The sequence below is a fragment of the Quercus suber genome, unplaced genomic scaffold (genome assembly GCF_002906115.3).
Source record: "Quercus suber isolate HL8 unplaced genomic scaffold, Cork oak 2.0 scaffold_327, whole genome shotgun sequence".
NCBI classification, from domain to species: domain Eukaryota; kingdom Viridiplantae; phylum Streptophyta; class Magnoliopsida; order Fagales; family Fagaceae; genus Quercus; species Quercus suber.
Window position 1 is genome coordinate 604,645 of NW_027069780.1, and position 22,440 is coordinate 627,084.

Here is a 22,440-nt window from a genome sequence, read left to right on the forward strand (position 1 = left end):
GGATGAAAATCAGTTCAATGGTTGGTTCCTCAGGCGAGTCTTTTTCAAAAAAAATTTTTGATAGTAAAATGGTTCTTGTTAATCAGTGCAGAGTGGACAAAAGTGGATTTACTGGTACCAGTTTTGATGAAGCAAGTTGCCAAAACCTCCAGACTACCAGCACCCGTGGTCTCAAAGATTGGAAGCCAGAAAAATTGGGTAACATTGAATTGAGCTGAAGTTTATTTCCTTTATTACTTGTCATTCTATAGCAGCTCAGCGCCCGAACTATTCTACAGCTCTTCAAGATAGCACCAAGTTAGTTTTCAAAAGAAAATCTAGAATTACACGGAGGATACAATTTTGCATAGAAACCAATTTTTTTCTTTCTTTTTGCAAATTCTTTTGTGTTAAAAAGGGGCTAAAATTTTGTCTCAGAGATGTAACAAATTGTCCATTCCTGTTCATTAATCACAGTTTTGATTACAATGCTATCTTTGTTCAAACAAAATAGAGAAGGGGAAAGAATGAGAATTGAAATTGACCATCATATTTGCCTTTTTTTTTCATTTTTTCTTTTTAAATTTGTGCTGTTTCTTTGACAAATGAATACTGTAATACAATGACAATGTCTTAAGTCTTAACCAAAGAAGTGCACTTAATTGTTTCTTCCTTTCCTTTACCCTACTTTGATAAATGGAAAAATTAACTTATCTTAAATTTAATTACTGTTAGACCCTTGGTTGTATTACAGTTTCAACTTCGAGGGAATCCTCCATTACTATGCATAGATTAGTAATAGTATGAGTATTTTAATGACCAGGACCAGACTTCAAAATTGAGCCATCAAAAATAAAATAATTTTCACGTTTCAGGTCATGGATTAATAATGGGTTTTGTGTCAATCCCAAGTTACAACAATATCTTCTTTTCCTTTTTTCAAGAAAGCATTTAGTCCAACCACCAGTTTAATATGATTATCTTATCATCTAAAAAATTGTAAGACTTCCAAAATGCCTAATGTACAGCCCCTGAGTAGATCTGATCTTTCAATTAGGGTATTCATTCCCTGTACCGTACTTTTTTCTTCTTCTTTTTTGGCCTAGATTGTACTATACGATCTTCAATTGATTAATGAAACGGATTAGAGAAAAAGTTAGGGTGAATGCAGAAATAGGGTGAAGAATGCCTTGCAGCAGTTGAATAGGTAGAATCCTCCTTAAGCTGGTACACTTTGAAAAACAAGTTCACAAAATACCTCACCTCATTATCAGGAGGTGATAAAAAAAGAGTGAGTGTTTGGATCTGGCATTTCTGCGTTTTGCGTTTTTTTTTTTTCCTGTGTTTTAGGGAGACAAAGTTACTGTTCATCACTGTTTATCACTATTCATGCATTGTTTACGGAACCTACCACCACTTTATTCAAGAAAAAAATAAAATAAAAATGAGTCTCATGACACTATTCACCAATTTAAAAATTATTTTGCTAAAGTGTTTTCAGTTTTTAGTAAAATAAGTTGTATCCAAATGGACCCTTAAGTTTATGTCGATTCGTTCAATGCAGAAAACATTACTAATCAACCTAGCCAACATTTTTTATTTGTAAAGAGGAGACTTTGACAGAAAGCAAAATTAAAAAAATAAATTAAGTAGAATTAAGTGTTTTTCAATGCAATCAATGACAACACTTATAAATCTTTGCATGGGAGTCAAGTTACCAAAGGCTTTGAAGTATTCAAAACATCAAACAATTCAAACCCGTACTCAGGAACTACAAATAGGCATTGAACACATGCCTTCTTGTCCATCTTCCAATACCTGCACAATTCTATCAATTAACTTTGAAAACTTTTGCACATTGAAATGGCTCCTAGCGAAAATAAAGACTATTTTTACCCATTTTTTCCTCTACCACCACCCCACCAATATCCTCCATTTCCTCCAAAAGTACTGCCACCTCATAGTTCTCCAAAAGTGGCCCCACCACATAAACATAATTTTCCACCTCCTCCAACTCCAAATGTGGCACCACCTCCTAACCCTCCATTACCTCCAAAGGCTGCACCACCTCATGGTACTCCATCACCTCCAAAGGTGGCACCACCTCATAATCCTCCCTCACCTCCAAATGCAGCACCACCTCACGGTAACCCACCCCACAGCCCCATTACACCACCAAGGCCATTACTTCCGCCACATAGTTCTCCAAAAGTGGCCCCACCACAAACATGATTATCTTATCATCTAAAAAATTGTAAGACTTCCAAAATGCCTAATGTACAGCCCCTTAGTAGATCTGATATTTCAATTAGGGTATTCATTCCCTGTACCGTACTTTTTTCTTCTTTTTTGGCCCAGATTGTACCATACGATCTCCAAATGATTAATGAAACGGATTAGAGAAAAAGTTAGACATACCTAAATGTGAATGCAGAAATAGGGTGAGGAATCCCTTGCAGCAGTTGAATAGGTAGATCCTCCTTAAGCTGGTACACCTTAAAAAACAAGTTCCCAAAATACCTCACCTCATTATCAGGAGGTGATAAAAAAAGAGTAAGCTTATGTCGATTCATTCAATGCAGAAAACATTACTAATCAACCCAACCGACATTTTTTATTTGTAAAGAGGAGACTTTGATAGAAAGCAAAATGATAAAAAATAAATTAAGTAGAATTAAGTGTTTTTCAATGCAACCAATGACAACACTGCAAAATCTTTGCATAGGAGTCAAGTTACTAAAGGCTTTGAAGTATTCAAAACATCAAACAATTCAAACCCGTACTCAGGAACTACAAATAGGCATTGAACACATGCCTTGTTGTCCATCTTCCAATACCTGCACATATCTATCAATTAACTTTGAAAACTTTTGCACATTGAAATGGCTCCTGACGAAAATAAAGACTATTTTTACCCATTTTTTCCTCTACCACCACCCCACCAATATCCTCCATTCCCTCCAAAAGTACTGCCACCTCATAGTTCTCCAAAAGTGGCCCCACCTCCTAACCCTCCCTTACCTCCAAAGGCTGCACCACCTCATGGTACTCCATCCCCTCCAAAGGTGGCACCACCTCATAATCCACCCTCACCTCCAAATGCAGCACCACCTCATGGTAACCCACCCCACGGCCCCGTTACACCACCACGGCCATTACTTCCGCCACCAGCAACACCACCCCATCATTCTTTCTATCCACCACCTCCCCACACCATTTCACCCCCTTCCCCAACTGTGATACCACCACCGCCTCATCCTATTTCTCCACCACCAGCACCAGGACACCATTCTACTGTTATTGTAATTGTCTTTGTCTCACTTGGTGGTCTATTCTTTCTTGCATTCCTTTCAGTTGCTCTGTGTTGCTTCATTAAGAAGAGAAAGAAAAAAACAGTTCAGAAAACTGAGATTATAAATATTGATGAACATATAAAGGTTCAGGAAGCCATTATACCAGGCCCACATGGTGAACAAATCAAGGTATTATCCATCGAAGAGGATTTGCATATTGAGGAAGAGATCAAGAAAAATGAGAAGGTGAGTGAAGGTCCACATATTAAACCTGCAAAGGATCATCCTCAAGCTATTCAAGCGGCAGCATCCTCTTCTGTGTCTAGTCATAATCATCTTGAGCAAAAAGCCTGATTCAAAGCTACACAAATAAATGTCACAAGCAACAAAATGATTTGTATTTACGACCACTATTTTCTGAGACAACAAACTACAATTTCTTGTTCTTTCCGATACTTGTTTTTTGTGAGAATAAAAACTGTAAAGGTTGTGGAAGAATACCTTGACATTCCCTTTGTATACTAGAAATAAATTATTTAAAATATGTATATAAAAAACTCAGTTCTACTTTGGGGTATCATTTATTTTTTATAGGTAATTCGGGTGTATTATCAACTTTGAATCTTTGATAATAGCCACTAACAACCCCACGAGCAATTATTGCACATTGTGAGCACTAACATTCGATCAAACTCAGTGTAGGTTAATCTGGTCTAAATCATACTTGTCTTTTGCAATAATATAACCCTTGCTAATTATAATAGCCATTACCGAGTTCACTTTAAATATTATTGTATTATTTTATTTCAAATCATTTTTATGAGATTAACATAGCTAATTGAAATAAAATCTGGAATTTTAACAACCCCCCCCCCCCCCCCCCTCCCCCAAGGGGGCGTGGGGTCAAAAAAAAAAAAGAGTGAATATGTTGTGAAGTAGCCAATTATAAGCTAATCCTTAAAATATGGGCTAAAGTATATTTAGATGAAGAGGCAAGGGGCATTTTAAGCTTCCCATCACTATTTCTCATCCAGTGAAATAATTATGAAGATATAAAAGCAAAAGGATGATTAAACAGCATCGTATAGAAGTAGGCTACAGTAGGATTTTCTCCTTTCAAATGTCTCTCCAATTCTAAACATATATAGTGTTTGATAGTTTAATTTTCATAGAAGTCTGGTGAACATCCAATTAGTGATATCCTCAATAACAACTCACATATATACTAAGAAATGTGAAATGCAAATAATAATAATAACCCTCAGAAACTAGTGTATTGTAGTTAACTATCTTTCACCATAGACTGCTATAGGAAATGAACCATATGGATAACTTACCCTGTCAACAACTCCCCTCATTTAAGATTTCACAATTTAATAAGAATACTTATAATTTGAAAACCCAATAACATTTGCTAAATTTGGCGAGTGAAACATTTAGTCAAATTAATGGGAAGTGTACCTTCAGAAGCACAAAGTAACACAAGCTGCTTGCCAGAATGTAAGAAGGTTGACACTTGGCAGAAGAAGACCTGACAGTCAAACAAACAAATAGTGAAAGATTGGATACTGTTTGTTATTCTTGAATGTAAATTTTTTACCATTTTCTTTTTTTTAAGGTTATATCCCATGCACAAATCTCCCACTTGAGGTTTGGGAGAAATGATTGGTAGGCACTAGGCAGCCTTTTACTCCAATTTTTGTTGGTGAGATTGATTCCCAAACTCAAACTTGTGTCCTATAGCTTTTGGTGGAAGGCACTTGCCATCACCCTGAGCCCTACTTCTTATTCTTGAATGTAGATTTTAAATTACCAATTCTCCAAAAAGCTTAAGTTGCTTAGGCTTTTGAGACAATCAGTAATTTAATATGATATCAAGTAAATGGTCCTAAGTTTGATCATTGACTTCTCCACTCTACCTTCCATTTAAAATTTCATGTATTGGGCTTCACCTATTAAAAGGTAGTTTGAGCCCACACGTGAGGGGGGAGTGTTAGAATTATGTGGTTAAATAATTAAATTTACCATCTCCTAATAGGTTAAGCTTTTGGAAGAATTGGTAATTTAACATGTTAGAACTTAGAAGTATGGGGTTAAAAGATTAAATTTATCATATTTGTTAATTTAACATGGAATTAGTGCAGAAAGGTTCTGAGTTTAATCTCTGTCTCTTTCACATTACTTCTCATTTAAAATCCCATGTGTTGGATCTCACCTATTAAAAGAGAGTTTGAGCTAGCACGAGAAGGGAAGTGTTAGAAATATATGGTTAAATGATTAAATTTATCATATCCCAATAGTTTAAACTTTTGGGACAATCAGTAATTTAACAGTAGATACTAAAAAAAAAGAAAAAAAAAAAACCCATAAAAAAAAAGAAGATTACATATATGTTAAGGTAAAGAACTCTACCCTTAAATGAGTGCATCCAAGATCCATCTGACTCTGTCACTTTGCATATGTTCCATAGCTCTGTACATATATTCACAGGTCATGCTGATGTGCGATACAGTTGCGTTTGCATGAAGAAAAATGAATCCTCCAGCTATTCTATATGTGCTAAAGAAAAATGGTTGAATTACCAACCCTCATAAGGTAGAACCATAAAAAATGTGACCATATTCATGTTGCAAAGGACATTAAATTAGCAACCCATGGTTTTACTCAAAGGTAGCTTCCACAATCACCAGGCAACGTAGGTGCCTTAATTATTTGATCTAACATTTCATGTATCATCTTAGTTTGACAACGAGAGCAGTCTCCCTGATAGAACTTATGTATTTTTCCTGCAATGGTCATCCAGCTATAACCAGGAGTTTTAACCAAACCCAAATTCCTCATCTTTGCTCTGATTATTGAAACACCATCACGTACGCTAAGAGAATCATAAATACTACACAAAGCTATATAGTTACTAGAGTTTCTAGGTTCCAATTCAAAAAGCTGAAGAGCTGCAACTTCTCCAATTTCAACATTCTTGTGCATCACACAACCAGCAAGTAGGGCACCCCAAACACTTGCTATTGCCACTGACTTCATGTTTTTCACCAATCCAAGTGCTTCCTCTAGATGTCCAAAACGACCCAAAAGATCCACCATACAAGCATAGTGCTCTACACTGGGTTTCAATCCATATTCAAAACTTATAGAATCAAAAATCTTCCGGCCTTGATCAATGAGACCTGAGTGGCTACAGCTAGCCAAGACTGCTGTTAGTGTAACGCAGTTTGGTTTAAACCCACAATCTTTCATTTTCTTAAACAAAGCCAAAGAATCCTCCCCTTTCCCATGAACACCATAACAAGATATCAGTGTTGTCCAAGTTACCAGATTCAGTTCACGCATGTTCCTGAAGACCTTTTCTGAGTCATGTAAGCATCCACACTTTGCGTACATATCAATCAATGAATTACCAATTGTGACATCTCCACCAAATATGAGGCTCTTAACTACTTGCCCATGAATTTCCTTCCCTTTCATCAAGTCTCCTTCCCGTCCGCAAGCATTCAAAATACTAGGAATCGTCATGGAATCCATATTCACTCCTTCACCAAGCATGCTCCTGAAACAATTCAAAGCATCAACATAAAAGCCAGCCCTCCCAAATCCTGAAATCATTGAATTCCAAAATGCAGAATCTCTAGACAACATATTAGAAAATACCCGCTTTGCATCAACTAAATTACCAAATTTCACATAAAAATCCAAAACCGAACTTCCCACAACAACATATTCCTCAAACCCAAGCCTAACCACCCAACCATGAAGCATCTTACCCAAAAAAGTNTACCCAAAAAGTATCTCCTATTCCAACACATGACTTAAACACTGGAGGCATGTATAATGACAGCGAAGACCCATTTTCAGAAAATCATCAAAAACATTCATAGCATCCAAAAAATGAGAATTCTGAGCATAAGAAGCGAGCATTATATTCCATGAGTACATATTTCTTTCAGACATTTGTCGAAGACTTGCGGCATCTTGAAGAACCCACATTTAGAGTAGAACAGTAAGAGATCTGTTTGAAGGTCACGTTGGAAAGGAAGCCAAGACAAGGATTTGTGCATGGTTTGCTTAGCTGGGAAATTGCAGAGAGTGGAACACAGTTTCTGAGTAGGGAAGACAAGTAAAAAGCAGCTTTGTAAGACATTTTTTCGAAGTTTTAAAATTCCAAACGGTCATATGAGGATTTGAGGGAGGGAATGAGATATAATCAGGTGTGGAACTTGTTCCGTAATTTCCTGCTTTTTGACTTCCATGGCGACTAAACTCGTGCCATGTTGGGATGTTTTGATTTTTTTTTTTTTGAGTACACAAAATGTCAAAATTTATCTTTATCTGATCTCCTTCTTCAAAATCAAATCATACAAGTATATTCTCATTTTATTTGTCCATTATTCTATTTTTATAATTTCATAATTTTGCGTTTTTTTAATGAAAATTCAATATTTTATATAATTTTAAATTAAGTATATTATTGAAAATTGAAATTTTTTACATTTTTTTTTTTAACTAAAAGATGTTTTCTTAAAGAAATTTTTTTAAGGTGCACAAAATAAATTTCAAAATTTACATAAAAAATTTTGGTGAGAAGTGAGATAAGATAATCTGGTAAATTGTGTCTTTTAAAAATTGACTTTTTCTACTATTAAAATTTAAAACCACCATTGTTCACTATTTTTTTTTCTTTTTAATTCTTAGATAAAATGATTGCCTCCACTAATAGAATTTTTTTTTTATTTTTTTTTTTTTATATAGACACTAATAGCATTAGGACAAAGTTTGCAACAAAATTTAGTCGTAAGTTTAAGCTATAACTCCACTCAATATCTTTTTATTAGATGTGAATGTTGATAAATTCACTATTGGGTTAAATTTCAAATGATCAAAAATCAATAGCTATATCATCAATGAAATATTTAAATTTAAAATTTTTGTAGTCTAAAAGTTATGCATAAAAAATAAGTTTATTGATAAAATATTAAATAACATTTGATTAACATGAATTTGACATGTGTATTGAACATTTAGAATATGTGATTCAACGGTTAAAATTTCAAAATATATAACTATGTTACTCTTTTTGGTGCGAACTGTTTGTAGCCAAATCCATTTTTAATCATTTGCATTATTGTCCAACGTCATTTTCTACATGTTAAGTCTTCTATAGTAGTATTTTTTTTTCCTAAGAATATAATAAATTAATAACTCCTATTAAGATTAAGGGAAAAATATTCAATATTCAGAGGATAATAATTCATTCTTTCACATGAATAGTAGATCCCACAATAAATTTTATGAGCAGAACCCATTATTATGTGTTAAGAGGAAACATTAGTTCAGAGTATTGAATAATTCATTGGATTTAAGCATGTGTACCCCCAAGACAATATCTTAGCCAACCTAAAACTTATTTAGTTATTACATAAGATACTTCTCTAGCCAAAAGCCTTGTAGTTTAATTGGCACTTATATATATGCTACCTAATATTTTTTAATTGGATCAAATTTTGATAAATTCATCGTTAGATTACATTATTTTTGTATATTCTCTATACTTACAAAATTTCAAAATGATCAAAGATCAATAATCATGTAATCAATCAATTGTTTAAATTCAAGTTTTTATATTTAAAATAATGCATAAAATATGAGTTTATAGATCAAATGGTAAATAAAATTTGATTGACATGAAAATTGACATGCATATTAAGAATATATAGAACATATAATTTGATAGTGTGATTTTCAAAATATAAATTTAATAAAAAATTAGGTAGTGTAACATTATTGTACAATTTGTTTCATAGGTTGTTATGCAGATTACATCTTTAAGATACACAAATAGGATGATCCGATGATATATAAAGAGTACTCTAATTTTAAATAATACCATCTTCCAGTTTTGAGCAAACCACACACTTTGCACACCACAACCGCAATACGAATACATGAGGATTTGGTATTTTGTTACATGTAATTAGTAATTACTTCGTGTAGTGCATAACTAATACGCAACATACTTATCATAGTAGAACACCCCATAAGTAGGAAAATTATCTAATGAATGAACTTATATAACATCTCACTCACATTATATGGTCCCATAGATGTAGGATTCACCAAATATGAGAGGGATGTTGTATGCATGGTTTTAAGACTCAGATTGTTCAAAGAACTGTTAAGAGAAAATGTTCAAGGTTTTTAAGGTTGGACCTAAGTCGAAATGTAATAATGTCATAATAAATTTAGTAATTAATAAAAATAAAAATAAAGGTATTGAATTTGTAAATATTAGCAAATTTGACATAAAAATATCTAAAAAAATTGAAACAAACTTTCAAATAAATTTTCATGATATTATAAGGTTAATAGAAAATAGTTCAACATAAATAAGCATGAAAATAATAATCCTTCAAGTAGAAATCATTTTAATTAAATAAAAATGACTTTTAAAATAAATTCATTAATAGTAAATTTCCTAGCAAAGGCATTAATCTTAAATCAAAAGTTAATTTAGCAATGAAAAAAATTTAGTAATATTTAAGAGAGAGAGAGAGAGAGGTGATATAAAAGTCAAGAAACTATAAATCATGTAAATCTAATATAAATTTAGTAATACTTCGTATTTGCCCACACAACATCATGAGAGTGAAGATTTTATTCTTTTAAATAACTTTTTATGTAATAAAATGAGAAAAGTTGTAGTGAAAAGTATTCACTTTTTATTTAATTTATGTTCTTCCACATGTTGACAATACTTCATGAGAGTGAGGATTTTATTCATTTAATCAGTTTTCAATTGATATACTACTCTAGTCTAGTCTTTCCTCCCCCTCCCCCCACCACCCCCCACCCTAAAAAAAAATAGTCTAGTGGTTTTCATTACATGATTATATATAAATTCTTGGGTAAACTGTATTTTTGACTCCTTAAATATATGGGTTGTTTGATTTTGATCTATCAAATCAAAAGGTTCAATTTTGACATCAAACTTTTAAATGTAACAATTTAACTCATCTATCTATTTTCGGATTATATCAAGTAACAGAATGGCAAGACAGCCCATTCTAAGAGTTTAGACAGCAAGAAGTGGAAATAAAATAAACAGTGACAAAATTGTTCCTTTTTTTTGAACTTAAAGAGCTTAATTAGAACTTTTTAGCATTAATGGCCAAAATTGCAGAAAGCCCATATTTGAGAGACTAAAAATTCAATTTACCCTAAATTCTTTTGCATTGCACGATGATGTATAAATTCAGAAACACATTTTAATAAAGATTGCAGTGGGATAATCCAAAATAGATGTTTTACTGAACAGTCAATATCGGTACAGTGAAAGTTGAGTTCATAATAGCTATTAGAGACACCCTTTAACCTAGAAGGCCTAAAACTAATGTGTATGTGTCAATTATGTTATATTAATTAATCATTATTTGTTTCTCAAAAAAAAATAATAATAATAATAATAATCATTCTTCTTATTATTCAATGTATACCCAACATAATGAAGACACAAGAGAAGTGAAACAATTGTGAACAAACCCAACATAATGCAACCACAAGAGAAGTGAAACAATTATGAACAAACCCAACGTAGCAAAGGTCATCATAATATGACTAGATCTGACCAGATTTTCAATATTAGAAGCCAATACATAACAAAATTGGCTCGATCTCTCACCAAAATCTACTATAAAGAAAACTCTGATTCCCCGGAAAATTAAAAGAAAAAATATATATATCATTTTTTGAGCACCTATAACTAAGAGCTAATTGGTTCCTTATATATCATATATCCTACATTAGAAAACTATTGATAAATCTACAACCTCTAAACGAAACCTTCACATTAGGCTACATCAAAATTTACAGAGGTGAGCACTGCATTTATCAAGGATCAAGGATCAATTGCGATGGGAGTAATGCGCCTCTTAGCTTGTTTAGTTGAGACGGGAGTACTTGCTGAGCTTGGTGGTACCTGTTTCCCTTCATTGTTTCCTTCTTCTGGTTTTGTGCTATCCACTGTGACAACACTATCATTTGTAGTTTCATCAATTACCATGTCCTCTGGCTTTTGAACAGACAAGGATCAAGGATCAATTGCGATGGGAGTAATGCGCCTCTTAGCTTGTTTAGTTGAGACGGGAGTACTTGCTGAGCTTGGTGGTACCTGTTTCCCTTCATTGTTTCCTTCTTCTGGTTTTGTGCTATCCACTGTGACAACACTATCATTTGTAGTTTCATCAATTACCATGTCCTCTGGCTTTTGAACAGGGTTCTTATTTGGTGATTCCTGTTTTCCTTCATTGTTGCCTGCTTTTGGTTTTGTGCTATCCACTGCAACGACACTATCATTTGTTGTCAAATCAATCACCATATCCTCTGGCTTTTGAACAGGGTTCTTTTTCTCATCCTTTACTTTCTTATATTCTAGAGCAGATTGAAACAATAAATTTAGGGAAGGAACAAAACAGTTGTAAGCGAAAGAGGAAAGAAATAAAGTAAAAAGTAAAACCAAGTGAAAAAAGAACAGCAAACCTGATAAAGAGACAGGTGATCCCAGTTCATCATGCTCAAATTCTAGTAAAGTACAGTAACCATCTTGGGAGGATAATGCCAAATAACGACCATCAGGTGACCTTACAACAGAAATAACAACAGCCATTCAAAACCACCCAGAAAATATTATTAAATATAATCATCAAAAGAGCATATTGCATGTGAACTAGTGTATAATTTACCATGCAATATCGGTTATGGCTGCATAGTGAAGACCAGCCAAGATTGCTATAGGAGGAACACTCTCTGTGTCATAAACGTATAAAGAATTCAGAGTGGCCACCGCAAAAATGAGGCGATAAGGGAGCTTAAAGATTGCAGCTGCACAGTTCACCAAAAGCAATTCAAATTACAATCATAAATTGTCCGAGAATCATGTTTTGAAACTGCAGATTGACCATCAATTGGGTACCTGGATTTGAACCCCGAAGGCTAAAACCTATGGGGCAGAAACGAACTGCTACAACAGGTTTACTGGCACCTGGGAGTTGTAGAGCAGGCCTGCATGTCAGGAATTTGAAAAACATGACTTCCAGGCAAAAGAACGTCTCCTTCAAACTTATTTTACTATTTAAAACAGTTATCACATATTGAAATGCATAGATTGCTATTAATTCAGCTGACCATGCATTACGAGATATCAGGCTCAATATCAATAGATAATATTATAGAACTAAGTGAATAAGACTAGAGTAAATATCTTACCTTGAAAGATCCTTTCTTGAAAACACATAAGCTGTATTTACTGGTTCAGATGCAGGTGAAAGTTTGCAAGAACCTAAAAGCAAAAATGTGGAATACCAGCAAAATTTTAATAAGAATGATCAAATAAGTTAAATAGAGCATAATCAGAAAAGGATGTGGTCATTGTAAAAGGAAATAATCTTTGGGTGATACGTGACTTCTTACTTGTACAACAACAAGAACACGATAACATTTAGGGAAAAAAAAATCACAAAAATTCATATAAATGTAAAATGATTTATCTTCTATCCACTTTGCCTCACTCAATGTCATTGATGTAGGAACAATTGGGCAAAGTGGATTAAAGGCCACGTTTTAATTGGAATTTGGATAACAATGTTCAAGTCAAACACACTCACAAGCTCCATGTACTAGCAGAGTAGAAGGTACCATGTAGGCTTTTTAGATGCTAATAAACCTTTATTTTCCATATAAATCAGATTTAACAGTCCTACCAGTTAAGTTTCCTAAAGAAATATAGCGATGATACATAAAATAATGATTAGCAAGCAGATTAACCCTCTTCTACTAACTCAGGTTAAAAGTCTTGACATCACAGGCACATAAGTCAATGCTTGAAACCACAACCACAATTACATTTTGGCTACCAAAACAAACTAACAAAGGCTGCAATTTTAGTAAGATAACAACCATCTACCAAATAATTTATCATACAAACAGTTGGAAATGATAAAAAATTGGAAATTGATAGGAAGACTCCAAGGTGTTACTGAAAATCCCATCAAGCAACCAGATAATTTCATCAAGTTAATTTCAAGAGTTCTAAGACTACCAACATTCAAAGAAAAAGGACTTGTCTACATAAGTCCACAGTAGGTTCGATTGGACATTTAATTGGGACAATACCTGCAGGCACAAGTAAAAATGATCCATCAGGTGACCAAGCTAATCTTCGGAAGAAAGATGGCAATGTTTCATCGTGAAAAAGATGGTTTTTCACAGACTGCATCAGAAACCATTTGTAAATTGTGAGACTTATAACAAGTGACAACTTGTCTACAATACATGAAAAACAGAGATGAGCTACTATTTCATTACCTTGGAATCATCTACTGATGGCTGTTCTGCCTTGGAAATGACATGCTGACAAACATAATTCTTCTTTTCCAAGACTTTTGCTTTCGTTTGAGGCTTATTAACGTAAATACGGCAAGTTCTATCAGAACTAAGGGAAGCAGCATACTTGGCCAATGGATCCCATGCAACACCTTGAACATAATGGGAATGGGAATCCAAAATCTGATGGACAGAACCTGAAGAACAGAATCATCCACAAAAGTATACAAATTAACAAAACATTTTAACTGAAATTTTCTGTACTTTTTTTTAATCAAAACATTCTGAAAGTTATGTATTGTTTTCTAACCTTTGTTTACATCCCATATGATACAAGAATTATCAACTGATCCAGAAATCAAAAATGCACCATCGGCTGACCACTGCAAGTCCAGAACATCCTTCCGGTGAAATCTATTCCACAAATAGCCCATTAATGAGCACATAATTCATCTCTGGAAAATAATACCCAAACTTTCCAAATCCAGAATGTAAGTGAATTCATATTTGGTATCTAGATATAAGGTTTGATTCAAACACCACAGGCCCAACTAAACCTTGAACAAATTACATTCAACTTGGGCCACCAAACCTAACCGATGTTTTCTTCGTTATTTAAAGATTTACATCTATTTCAATGTAAGTTATTTTGTTTTATATATATATATATATATTCAGAAATATGATCAGATTGGTTAAGTAGTTTTAAATTGGAGTCATTGGACCCCAAGAATCAGTGGTAGAGCCAAGATTTTAATATAGGGGGGCTAAGATTAAAAGAAAACATTGAAAGAAAAGTTTATTGGTTTTGTAATGAAAAGTATAAGGTATTGAGGAGAAACTGATTCAATTCAGAGTTGTTGATGTCTATACCGATCAAGATAACTTTGAAAAACAGTTAACTGATATAAGTAACAAAACAATATACAATTAAACAAGAATTTAATTATTGAGATGGGAATAAATTTTGTCTTCTTAAGCAAGGATTTGCAAGAAGATAAAAAAACAAAAAACAAAATCATCTTTATACAAGTTCATTTAAGATTGTTGGAACTCAATAAAATCTATTCTCCATAATCTTAAATAACTACATATACATTTGATACAATTAAATGAGGTAAGAAAAACAATTAATAATAAAATATTAACTCAAAAGATTAATTTATAAGAAATCTGAACATGTCAACTGAATGCTGAAGAGTAAAGTGAGAATATATATCAATGTTAAAATGGAAAATACAAATCTAAAAGCAATCTAAAAAGGGCGTTTCTTTATTCTGAAATTTTTAAAAAATTAAAAAATTTAAAAAAAAAAAAAAATTGACATATTTCACTTTTGTTTTTAATTTTATTTTAAATGCAGACTCACAACATTTATATATATTTTTTTGGTTTACAAGAGACTTTCATTGAAAATACATGCGGCCAACCCTAGCTAATCTATTGAGGATCCATAGCCGACACCAAATATTTGGGATTAAGCCTTGTTGTTGTTGTTGTTGTTGTTGTGTTGTAGGAAACTTTCATTGGGTGGAGTCAGGAGGGGCAATTATCCCCCTCAACCCCTCTGGCTCTGCCCATGCCAAGAATGTAAGTGGTTCAAGGGCAGGATTCCTATCTGGAACTTAACTGATTCTTTTTGTCAGTATTAAAATATAAATGAAAAATTGGCTTAGGTTGTCAATATGCAGTCTAATCCAGATTTAAAAACCTGGTTTGTTTTACATATAACCAATTTGAATGCATGCAAAAGCTCAATTAAAAAAAAAAAAAAAAACTCAGATGAATAGCCTTTTTGATAAGTAAAAGGACAAACTCAGATGAATAGCCTTTTTGATAAGTAAAAGGACAAACTCAGATGAATAGCCTTACGATAAAGTCTTGAAAACCTTCCATGTTTGACCTGTGTCTGTAGGGTGTAACTTCCATAGGATCAGCTCACCTCCTGAGAAAAAGGAAAAGTCGGTTTAAGGAAAATTTCCTAGGTTGCCTTGCTAAAGCAATGATAGAATTAGCAGTAGATAATGTACTGAGAAAGAAAAAAGCTGCAGTGATTGAAATCATACCATCGGCACCAGACGCAAGTTGTTCTCCTGCATTATATAAAAGAGTGAATATCAATTCCAGCATTAAAAAAACATCACCAAGATTATACATGCAGATAACTAAATTACAAACTGACTAGTAGAAACCAGTGCTGGACTCATTGCTGTAAACACTTTGACGAAGTTTGGTACGAAAGATTAATTTAAGAATTCAGATAACAAAAAAGACGTTGAAATATTAGAAACAACATGAAGCATCCATTGAAGATGGGTTTATTGCTAATCTGTACTAGAAATTTCATTAATTTCACGCTTTACATTACACTGCTCATGTGCGATATCCAATTGAAGCAAGATTCCTATAGTTTTAAAGGCTTAGCTAAATGTATTCTGAGAAGCTATTTTCTTTCTCTTCTAATGTAATTACACAACACAGATGCAATGTATTTCGTGATAGCATAGTTTGATAGAATTGCAATACACATTATGCTAACCATCCACATCTTAACGAAATGTACGAATGTGAAAAGAATTGGTGCGTCCTTACCGGAAGGAGAGAAGCGAAGGGTATTAACAGCAGAACCATGGTAAGAAAGGCTATTTTGGTAGGTAGCTGTGGGGCCTTTCTTCTCTGTTTCGTCTGAATTTATCAACCAGAGCTGAAACAAATTAAGCAGTTAGTCTGGCTTGACAAGAGTACTTGAGAACTCCAACTTCATTTCATTACTGATTCTTCACAGATTAAAAAAGAATAACAAATTTCATATGAACCCAAAGAAGGATTTTAATAATTTGAACACAGTGAGCAACATTGGCTGAAAATAACACAAAAAGAAAATGTCATGGATTCATAATCTATGGCACAAGAAAATGGAAACAGTCACTTAATTGAGTAGCAAATGAAATAACAGACAAAGTAATCAGTAATTAGGAACACACAATACTACTACTACTACTCTTGGATTAGATTAGATTAGAAAGAAATGGTTGAAATAATAATAAAGGAAAGAGAAAGAGAAAGAGAGAGAGAGAGAGAGACCTTGATGTCGTAATCGGCGCCGCCGGTGGCTAAAGTAGAGGAAAGAGGGTGGAAATCTAGGGTTAGGACTGGCTTCGTGTCGTGCCAGTTGATTTGTACTGTCCCTCCCTTCATTCGATTCTTTCTTTTTGCTTTTGCTGAAATGAATTTTGGGAAAGAGAAAGAGGAGCTCAATTTATTTAAGATAATAATAAAGGACTTTTCTTTTTCTTTTTTCTTTTCTTATTTTGGGTCTAAGATATTTGGCGCGCTGCTTTCATTTGGCGGGAAATGTACTGTACACTCACACTCCTTTCCCCGAAGAATCCATTTATTATTATTCCACCACCACCAACATCACATTTCATCACAATTTTCTTATTTGATCACCATTTTTTATTTTATATCAACTAGTGTGTAATCTCGTCCATATGTACAGCATATTTAAAAACAATCACAATTATATATATATATATATATATTGTTTGCTTATTGATTATGAATTAAAAAACAAATTGAAATTGACATTTTGAACAATAAACGTAAAAATAGAATTAGTCATGCCAAGACAACATTTCCTAAGGGACTAATCCCTTCACCAAAATAACTTGGAAAAGAGTTTGACAAAGACCATCTTGCTAAAATGTGTAGCTTTGTTAGCATTCCTATACACTCAATTAAACTCCAGCTGATCAAATCCTGCATATAGCAATCTGACTTCAATAACAAAATTAATTGTTTTCTAGTGCACTAATTTGGATTTATTGGTCACTAACTCAACTCAAAATTTGGAATTACCCTCAATTATCACATTCTAAAGCTACTTTTGATCTGCTAATTCCACTACCCACAAAAAAGCTTTGGCTTCCACTTGAATAAGGACCTTAGTATTCACTTTTTTTGAGAAGGTGAATAAGGCTATAAGCCAAATTCCATGGGTGCATGTAGAAGCTATGCTTCATACATGATTCTGATATTAAGTTCAATATGACATAAAATGACCATGAATGACAACATTCAGGAGAAAAAGTTTGGTCTTAAAAAATTCAAAACTCAAAGTTTGCCTTGAACGATGGACAATGACAATGCCTCAAGAGTCAAGGTTAGGTTATGTACATTTGATTTAGGAAGCTTAAGGTCAAAAATACAATTATCAAATGACATGAACCCACTATTATCCTCTAGCTCACAAATCAAACTTTAAAGTATCTTCTCTCTCAACCATGGCATTCGCACACTATTATATTATAGTAATTATACTATATGATTCTTTATGAAATATTTCCAGATTCATTCATATGTGAATCTTCCAAACCAAAATTCGCTCACGAATTATGGCAAATAAATAGTTTTCATTGAGAGCTTTCATTTGTTCCACTATATTTTTTGCTATATGATTCCATTGTTTCTAGCAATGCTTAGCTTCATTAAAAGTCACACATAACCAAGTATATACTTTGAAGTGCATTACAAACTATGAAAAAAAAAAACTATTATAAAAGCTCGTAAACTAAACAAATTACTCTGAAAATGGGCTAAATTTATAATTTTCCTATTTTGTTGGTTTGTTTGTTTTTGGATATGATCTTTTCAAAGATAGGTAACAACATTCATATGGAATGCTATATTTTAGCTATTGATGAATATTTACTACTTTTGAGTGTCATTCCCCATATTGGATCTAAGTAAATACTATCTCTCTATATTTACCTATTGAAAAACTAAATATATTTTAAATTTTTAGTTGATAAATCTCATCTACCTAACTATATAAAAAGCTTGTATTTTTTTTTTTTTTTGATGGGGAAAAAAAAAAAAAGCTTGTATTAAAGTTTGGTCATTGTTACTAATTGTATAACTAAATTCAACTATATATTTTTTCATTATAAATCTTATCTCATGCAATATGAAAAATTTCAAGAAATACCACTTTCAACTTAGTGTCTCCAAAAAATAAGTCATGTACATTGGACTTGGAAGAAAAAGAACTACTGGTCTTGCCTAATCATACGTGCCTTTATATTCTTACCACAAATAATTGGATTACTGGCTTTGTTTATTGTTGAGATGCAACCCAAAACAAAAAAGGCATACGATAACAACAAAATTAATATTAAATAAAATCTCCAAATAGCATTATAATGAAGTATTGTTTCCAAAAGCCATATTTTTCAAATTTGTATGTTTGCTTATTTTAATCCTTATATGAGATTTAAGTTTCATTTATACATTTGAATATTGATATTGTTAAATTCAATGGTTAGTTATGAAGCAAAAGAGTTGTTAACTGTTAAAAAAATATGTGAGGAAAGGAATTGACAATGTTTCATAAGTCAATGAATATGAATAGAAAAAGGGCTGCAAGTTTACTTACAAATCTGTTTGTTATGCATTAGGGGGTTGCCATTGTATTGTTAAGAGTTGTTTGCCAATGATAGCAAGTGGTTAGGGGTTAAGATTATATTTAGAGAAACATTTAAGAGAGAGAGAGAGAGAGAGAGAGGAGCTTGAGAGTCTTCATAGAAGTGTCCAAGTGAAATGTTCTTGTTTAGGTTATTTTTGTGGTCATATTAGTTTTTGTATTAGGTGTTAATGTATTATTTATTCTAGCACAAAAATTTAGATAGGACACATGGCGCAAAATTGAGAATTCAATTAACTCACTTGACCCAAAAAAAAAAAAAGACGCGTAGCTCAAAATTGAGAAGTCAATTGAAATCTAATTGAATTTTCTCTCACCTCCACCTATTATTATATACTAGTATGTAGCTCTGTGCTACCGCATAGGAATGGATATATTATTAATCATGAGTTTATTCATATTTAAAAGGCTCAGTTAAGTCTAAATTCATATTATTAACCAGAAAATTTCATTAACAAAACTTAGTAGTATATATATTTTATACAGAAAGATGAACCTTGGTGACAATGTTTATCCAAAAGATCCATTCACGCTTTTGAATCTTCAATCTCTATTAGTGATTAAAATTTTCGTAGCTTAAAAAATTTAAAATTAAAAAAAAAAAAAAAAAACCCTCAGAGTTGTACTCATTTTGTAGTTTTACAATGGGTCATTTTGTAACATGATGGACATTTGTGTGAAGAAAAAACTTTTGAAGTTCCATGACTAATAAAAGAAATTCTCTCCAATCTCTTTTTATAGAGAGATGAGTTTGTGCGTGTTTTTATACATCCTTCATAGTTGTATTATCATGAAGCAGATCCAATGGATTTATATTGGTACTACCGATTCCCAAAGCATGAGTATTTAATGTGTTATTAATTTCATCTATTGGCTTCTACACATGACAGCAAAATTAAAAATAATTATATTGTACAGTGTATAGTAAAATTGGACTCTAGTTTCAGATTCTAATTGAACAATTGGAATGATAATATATGATAGTAACAACAATAGCAAAATTCAAATAAAATTTCGGATTAAATTATAACAATTTGAATAAAAAATTCCAGTAGAAAGACAGGGTGGAGTGATCCACTCCAAGAAGGCTACCAAACTTGCGTAAATATAGAATAATAAATCTCCCTCCGGAAAATTTACATTGTTCATAACCTTTACCTTCACTAAAAATTTTAAAAACATAGTGACTTACATCTGCCATCCAGACATCTACAGCCGGGTCCTCTCCAATTCGCGTGAGATTCCATTGATCACTAAATTCCTTTGTAGCCTGCAAAAGGTATCATCTATCAGTCCACAACAGTGCTTTCTTCATTGTTATAGGAGCCAAACCTGAACAAAAAGCCAAATATAAGTGTAAGGACTCAATTTGGAAAGGCCCTCGTAAATCAAAAGGAAAATCATCCCAAAAGCCCAAATAATACATTTTTAGAAAGTGGGTTCAAGAGCTAGGCTCTAACAAACGGACAACGCCCAAAACAGGACTCACACCCGTTGAAGGCCAGCACGCCAAAGTTACTCCTCAAGGTTTCTCCTCGGCACCGATCCGAGGATCCTGACAGAGGTCCCCCCCCCCTTAACTATTCTGTTGGTTCCCCTTATATAGTCCTCTTCTCACCATCTCTTTCTTCCACCTGTTGATCATCCACACGCTTCCCTTCTGACCGTCCGTCCCATCAGCTGCATTATCAGTAATCATGTGATTTGTAGTGGCCAAGATTGCCCTGTCCAGGAGTCACATCTCCATTAGTGCGATCAGAGGGTTAGGTGAGCACATTTATTGTGGAGGTGACAACCTGTCCTGGGCTTGTTCCCCCACTTGGTGTTGGCCTCGGTCCATCGAGGACAGGGTCATCCTCGGCGGGGATCCTTACAGCTCAGGCCTTTATACAACATCCTCGGGCAATTCTTCATCCTCGGCATGGGCCTTGGGGCCAGATGTAAAATGGGCCGAGGCTATCAGACTTTCAGGCCCCACAATAGCCCCACAAAATCCTGCTGTCCGTATCCTCGGACGGGGAGAAGAGTTTTGATATCCTTGGGCCTTATTCATGATTCGCCCAACATCAGTCGACGTCAACGTTGGAGTCTTTTCACCTGCTCAATGTACGTTTCTGGCACCTTGATATTCAACGCGCGTTTGCATTAAATTTTCTGCGGCTCCATGTTCCCCACGTCCAACAGTGTGATAGCAATCAATCGGTGGGGATTTCCTGCCTTTATGGGCGGGAAGTTCCGCCTAGTTAATTTTAATTAGGGATATAAATACTCATTTGAACCGCTTGGCCTCCTTATTTGTACATTCAAGAACTTCGGCACGCACACCCTAAATCTGGTCCAATCTCCACACTAACCAGTGCCCCTTTTCAGCATAAAGAGTCTATCCAAGGAGAATCTCCCCATTTCTATAAGTCTCCTTCTCTCTGTAGCACAAACTTCTCTCTGATTCCTTTTTCTCTTTTGCTCTCTCTCTTTCGGGTCTTTGAGTCATTACTGGAGATGGGTAAATTTAAGAAGTTAGTTGAGTTTGAAGAGATGATGGAGAAATTCATTGCTGATTACGGGATACCCCGTAATGTCGGCTTGAGGTATTGCGAGGAAAGAGAGTGGTACACTAAAGGGAACAAGGGCGAAGTTGTGATTCCCATAATAGCCTTCGTAGAGGGAGGCATGAGAATCTCTATGGGGCCAGTGATGAGCGGTTACCTTAAGTATTTTCGGTTAGCTCCTCCCTAGTGCGTCGTTAATATGTTTAGGATACTAGGGTGCGTAGACGCCCTGAATGAGAAGATGGGGTTGAGGTTAACCCACCATGATGTGAACTGGTGCTACAATCTGCAGCACCTAAAGGGTAAGTCATACTATATGAAGACAAAGGACGATAGGGTTCGGCTTATCCATTGCCTCCCCGATTCTAGTAAAGGGTTGACTCAAGATTTTCTCATTGTGTCAGGGGAGTGGCACAATGGTCTCCACTGCCCGACAGTAGAGGGAGAGCGAGGTAGGGTACTTACAGTAAGAGATGGTCTAACTTCTTTTCTTTTTTCTTTGTCGTATATCTTCTTTGTTTGATTGATCATAGGAGTTTTGTTTCTCTTTTTGTAGATCCGCACGCCTTCGCGCGTCATTTTCACCTGGTCAACAAACAAGACTTGGAAGCTATTCTTAGGGCGGAGCTTTTTCTGAATGAGACCGATAACCAGGTTAGAGCCGCCCATAAAATCTTCGGATGTAATCCGGCCCAAAAGTCATTTCCGGTCCCGAAACATGTTATCAGGGCTCGTGATCCTCGACTTA

The 22,440-nt window shown here is 34.1% G+C and overlaps 5 protein-coding genes across 10 annotated transcripts in view; 3 read left to right on the forward strand and 2 right to left on the reverse strand.

The window, feature by feature from the left end:
- The window catches only part of LOC111997319 (protein trichome berefringence-like 7), a 9,579-nt gene extending 9,041 nt beyond the window's left edge, over positions 1–538 (forward strand). For 3 of the 5 annotated variants that reach the window (XM_065783078.1, XM_065783076.1, XM_065783080.1), the window contains one exon: positions 87–538. The gene's annotated coding sequence lies outside the window, so the exon portion shown is untranslated. The remainder of the gene's footprint in view (positions 1–86) is intronic. The other 2 variants (XM_065783079.1, XM_065783077.1) reach the window with 1 other exon arrangement.
- Positions 539–1,842: 1,304 nt separating this feature from the next.
- LOC112010683 (protein TRACHEARY ELEMENT DIFFERENTIATION-RELATED 7A) lies at positions 1,843–2,211 on the forward strand. Its single transcript, XM_065783058.1, has one exon. It carries the CDS (start codon positions 1,843–1,845, stop codon positions 2,209–2,211), a length of 369 nt encoding a protein of 122 aa, XP_065639130.1.
- Positions 2,212–2,231: 20 nt separating this feature from the next.
- Positions 2,232–3,850, forward strand: LOC111997320 (protein TRACHEARY ELEMENT DIFFERENTIATION-RELATED 7A). The gene has a single exon (XM_024029398.2). It carries the CDS (start codon positions 2,862–2,864, stop codon positions 3,624–3,626), a length of 765 nt encoding a protein of 254 aa, XP_023885166.1. The 5' UTR covers positions 2,232–2,861; the 3' UTR covers positions 3,627–3,850.
- Positions 3,518–7,516, reverse strand: LOC111997314 (pentatricopeptide repeat-containing protein At5g04780, mitochondrial). Its single transcript, XM_065783075.1, is given in 5 exon segments — positions 3,518–3,622; positions 4,734–4,803; positions 5,685–7,237; positions 7,240–7,302; positions 7,305–7,516. Coding segments are annotated over 3 exon segments (1,485 nt in total). The 5' UTR covers positions 7,426–7,516; the 3' UTR covers positions 3,518–3,622; positions 4,734–4,803; positions 5,685–5,936.
- Positions 7,517–11,367: 3,851 nt separating this feature from the next.
- LOC111997346 (chromatin assembly factor 1 subunit FAS2) lies at positions 11,368–16,923 on the reverse strand. 2 transcript variants are annotated; one of them, XM_065783083.1, is made up of 12 exons: positions 16,743–16,923; positions 16,251–16,362; positions 15,725–15,751; positions 15,531–15,603; positions 13,969–14,072; positions 13,641–13,855; positions 13,449–13,545; positions 12,543–12,615; positions 12,250–12,338; positions 12,020–12,158; positions 11,817–11,917; positions 11,368–11,615 (listed from the first exon to the last, which is right to left on the reverse strand). In XM_065783083.1, exons 1-12 carry the CDS (start codon positions 16,854–16,856, stop codon positions 11,368–11,370), a joined length of 1,392 nt encoding a protein of 463 aa, XP_065639155.1. In that variant the 5' UTR covers positions 16,857–16,923. The 2 variants fall into 2 exon arrangements, with proteins under 2 accessions (XP_065639155.1, XP_065639154.1); XM_065783082.1 differs by having other exon boundaries at positions 11,368–11,708; positions 16,743–16,922.
- Positions 16,924–22,440: the final 5,517 nt, after the last annotated feature.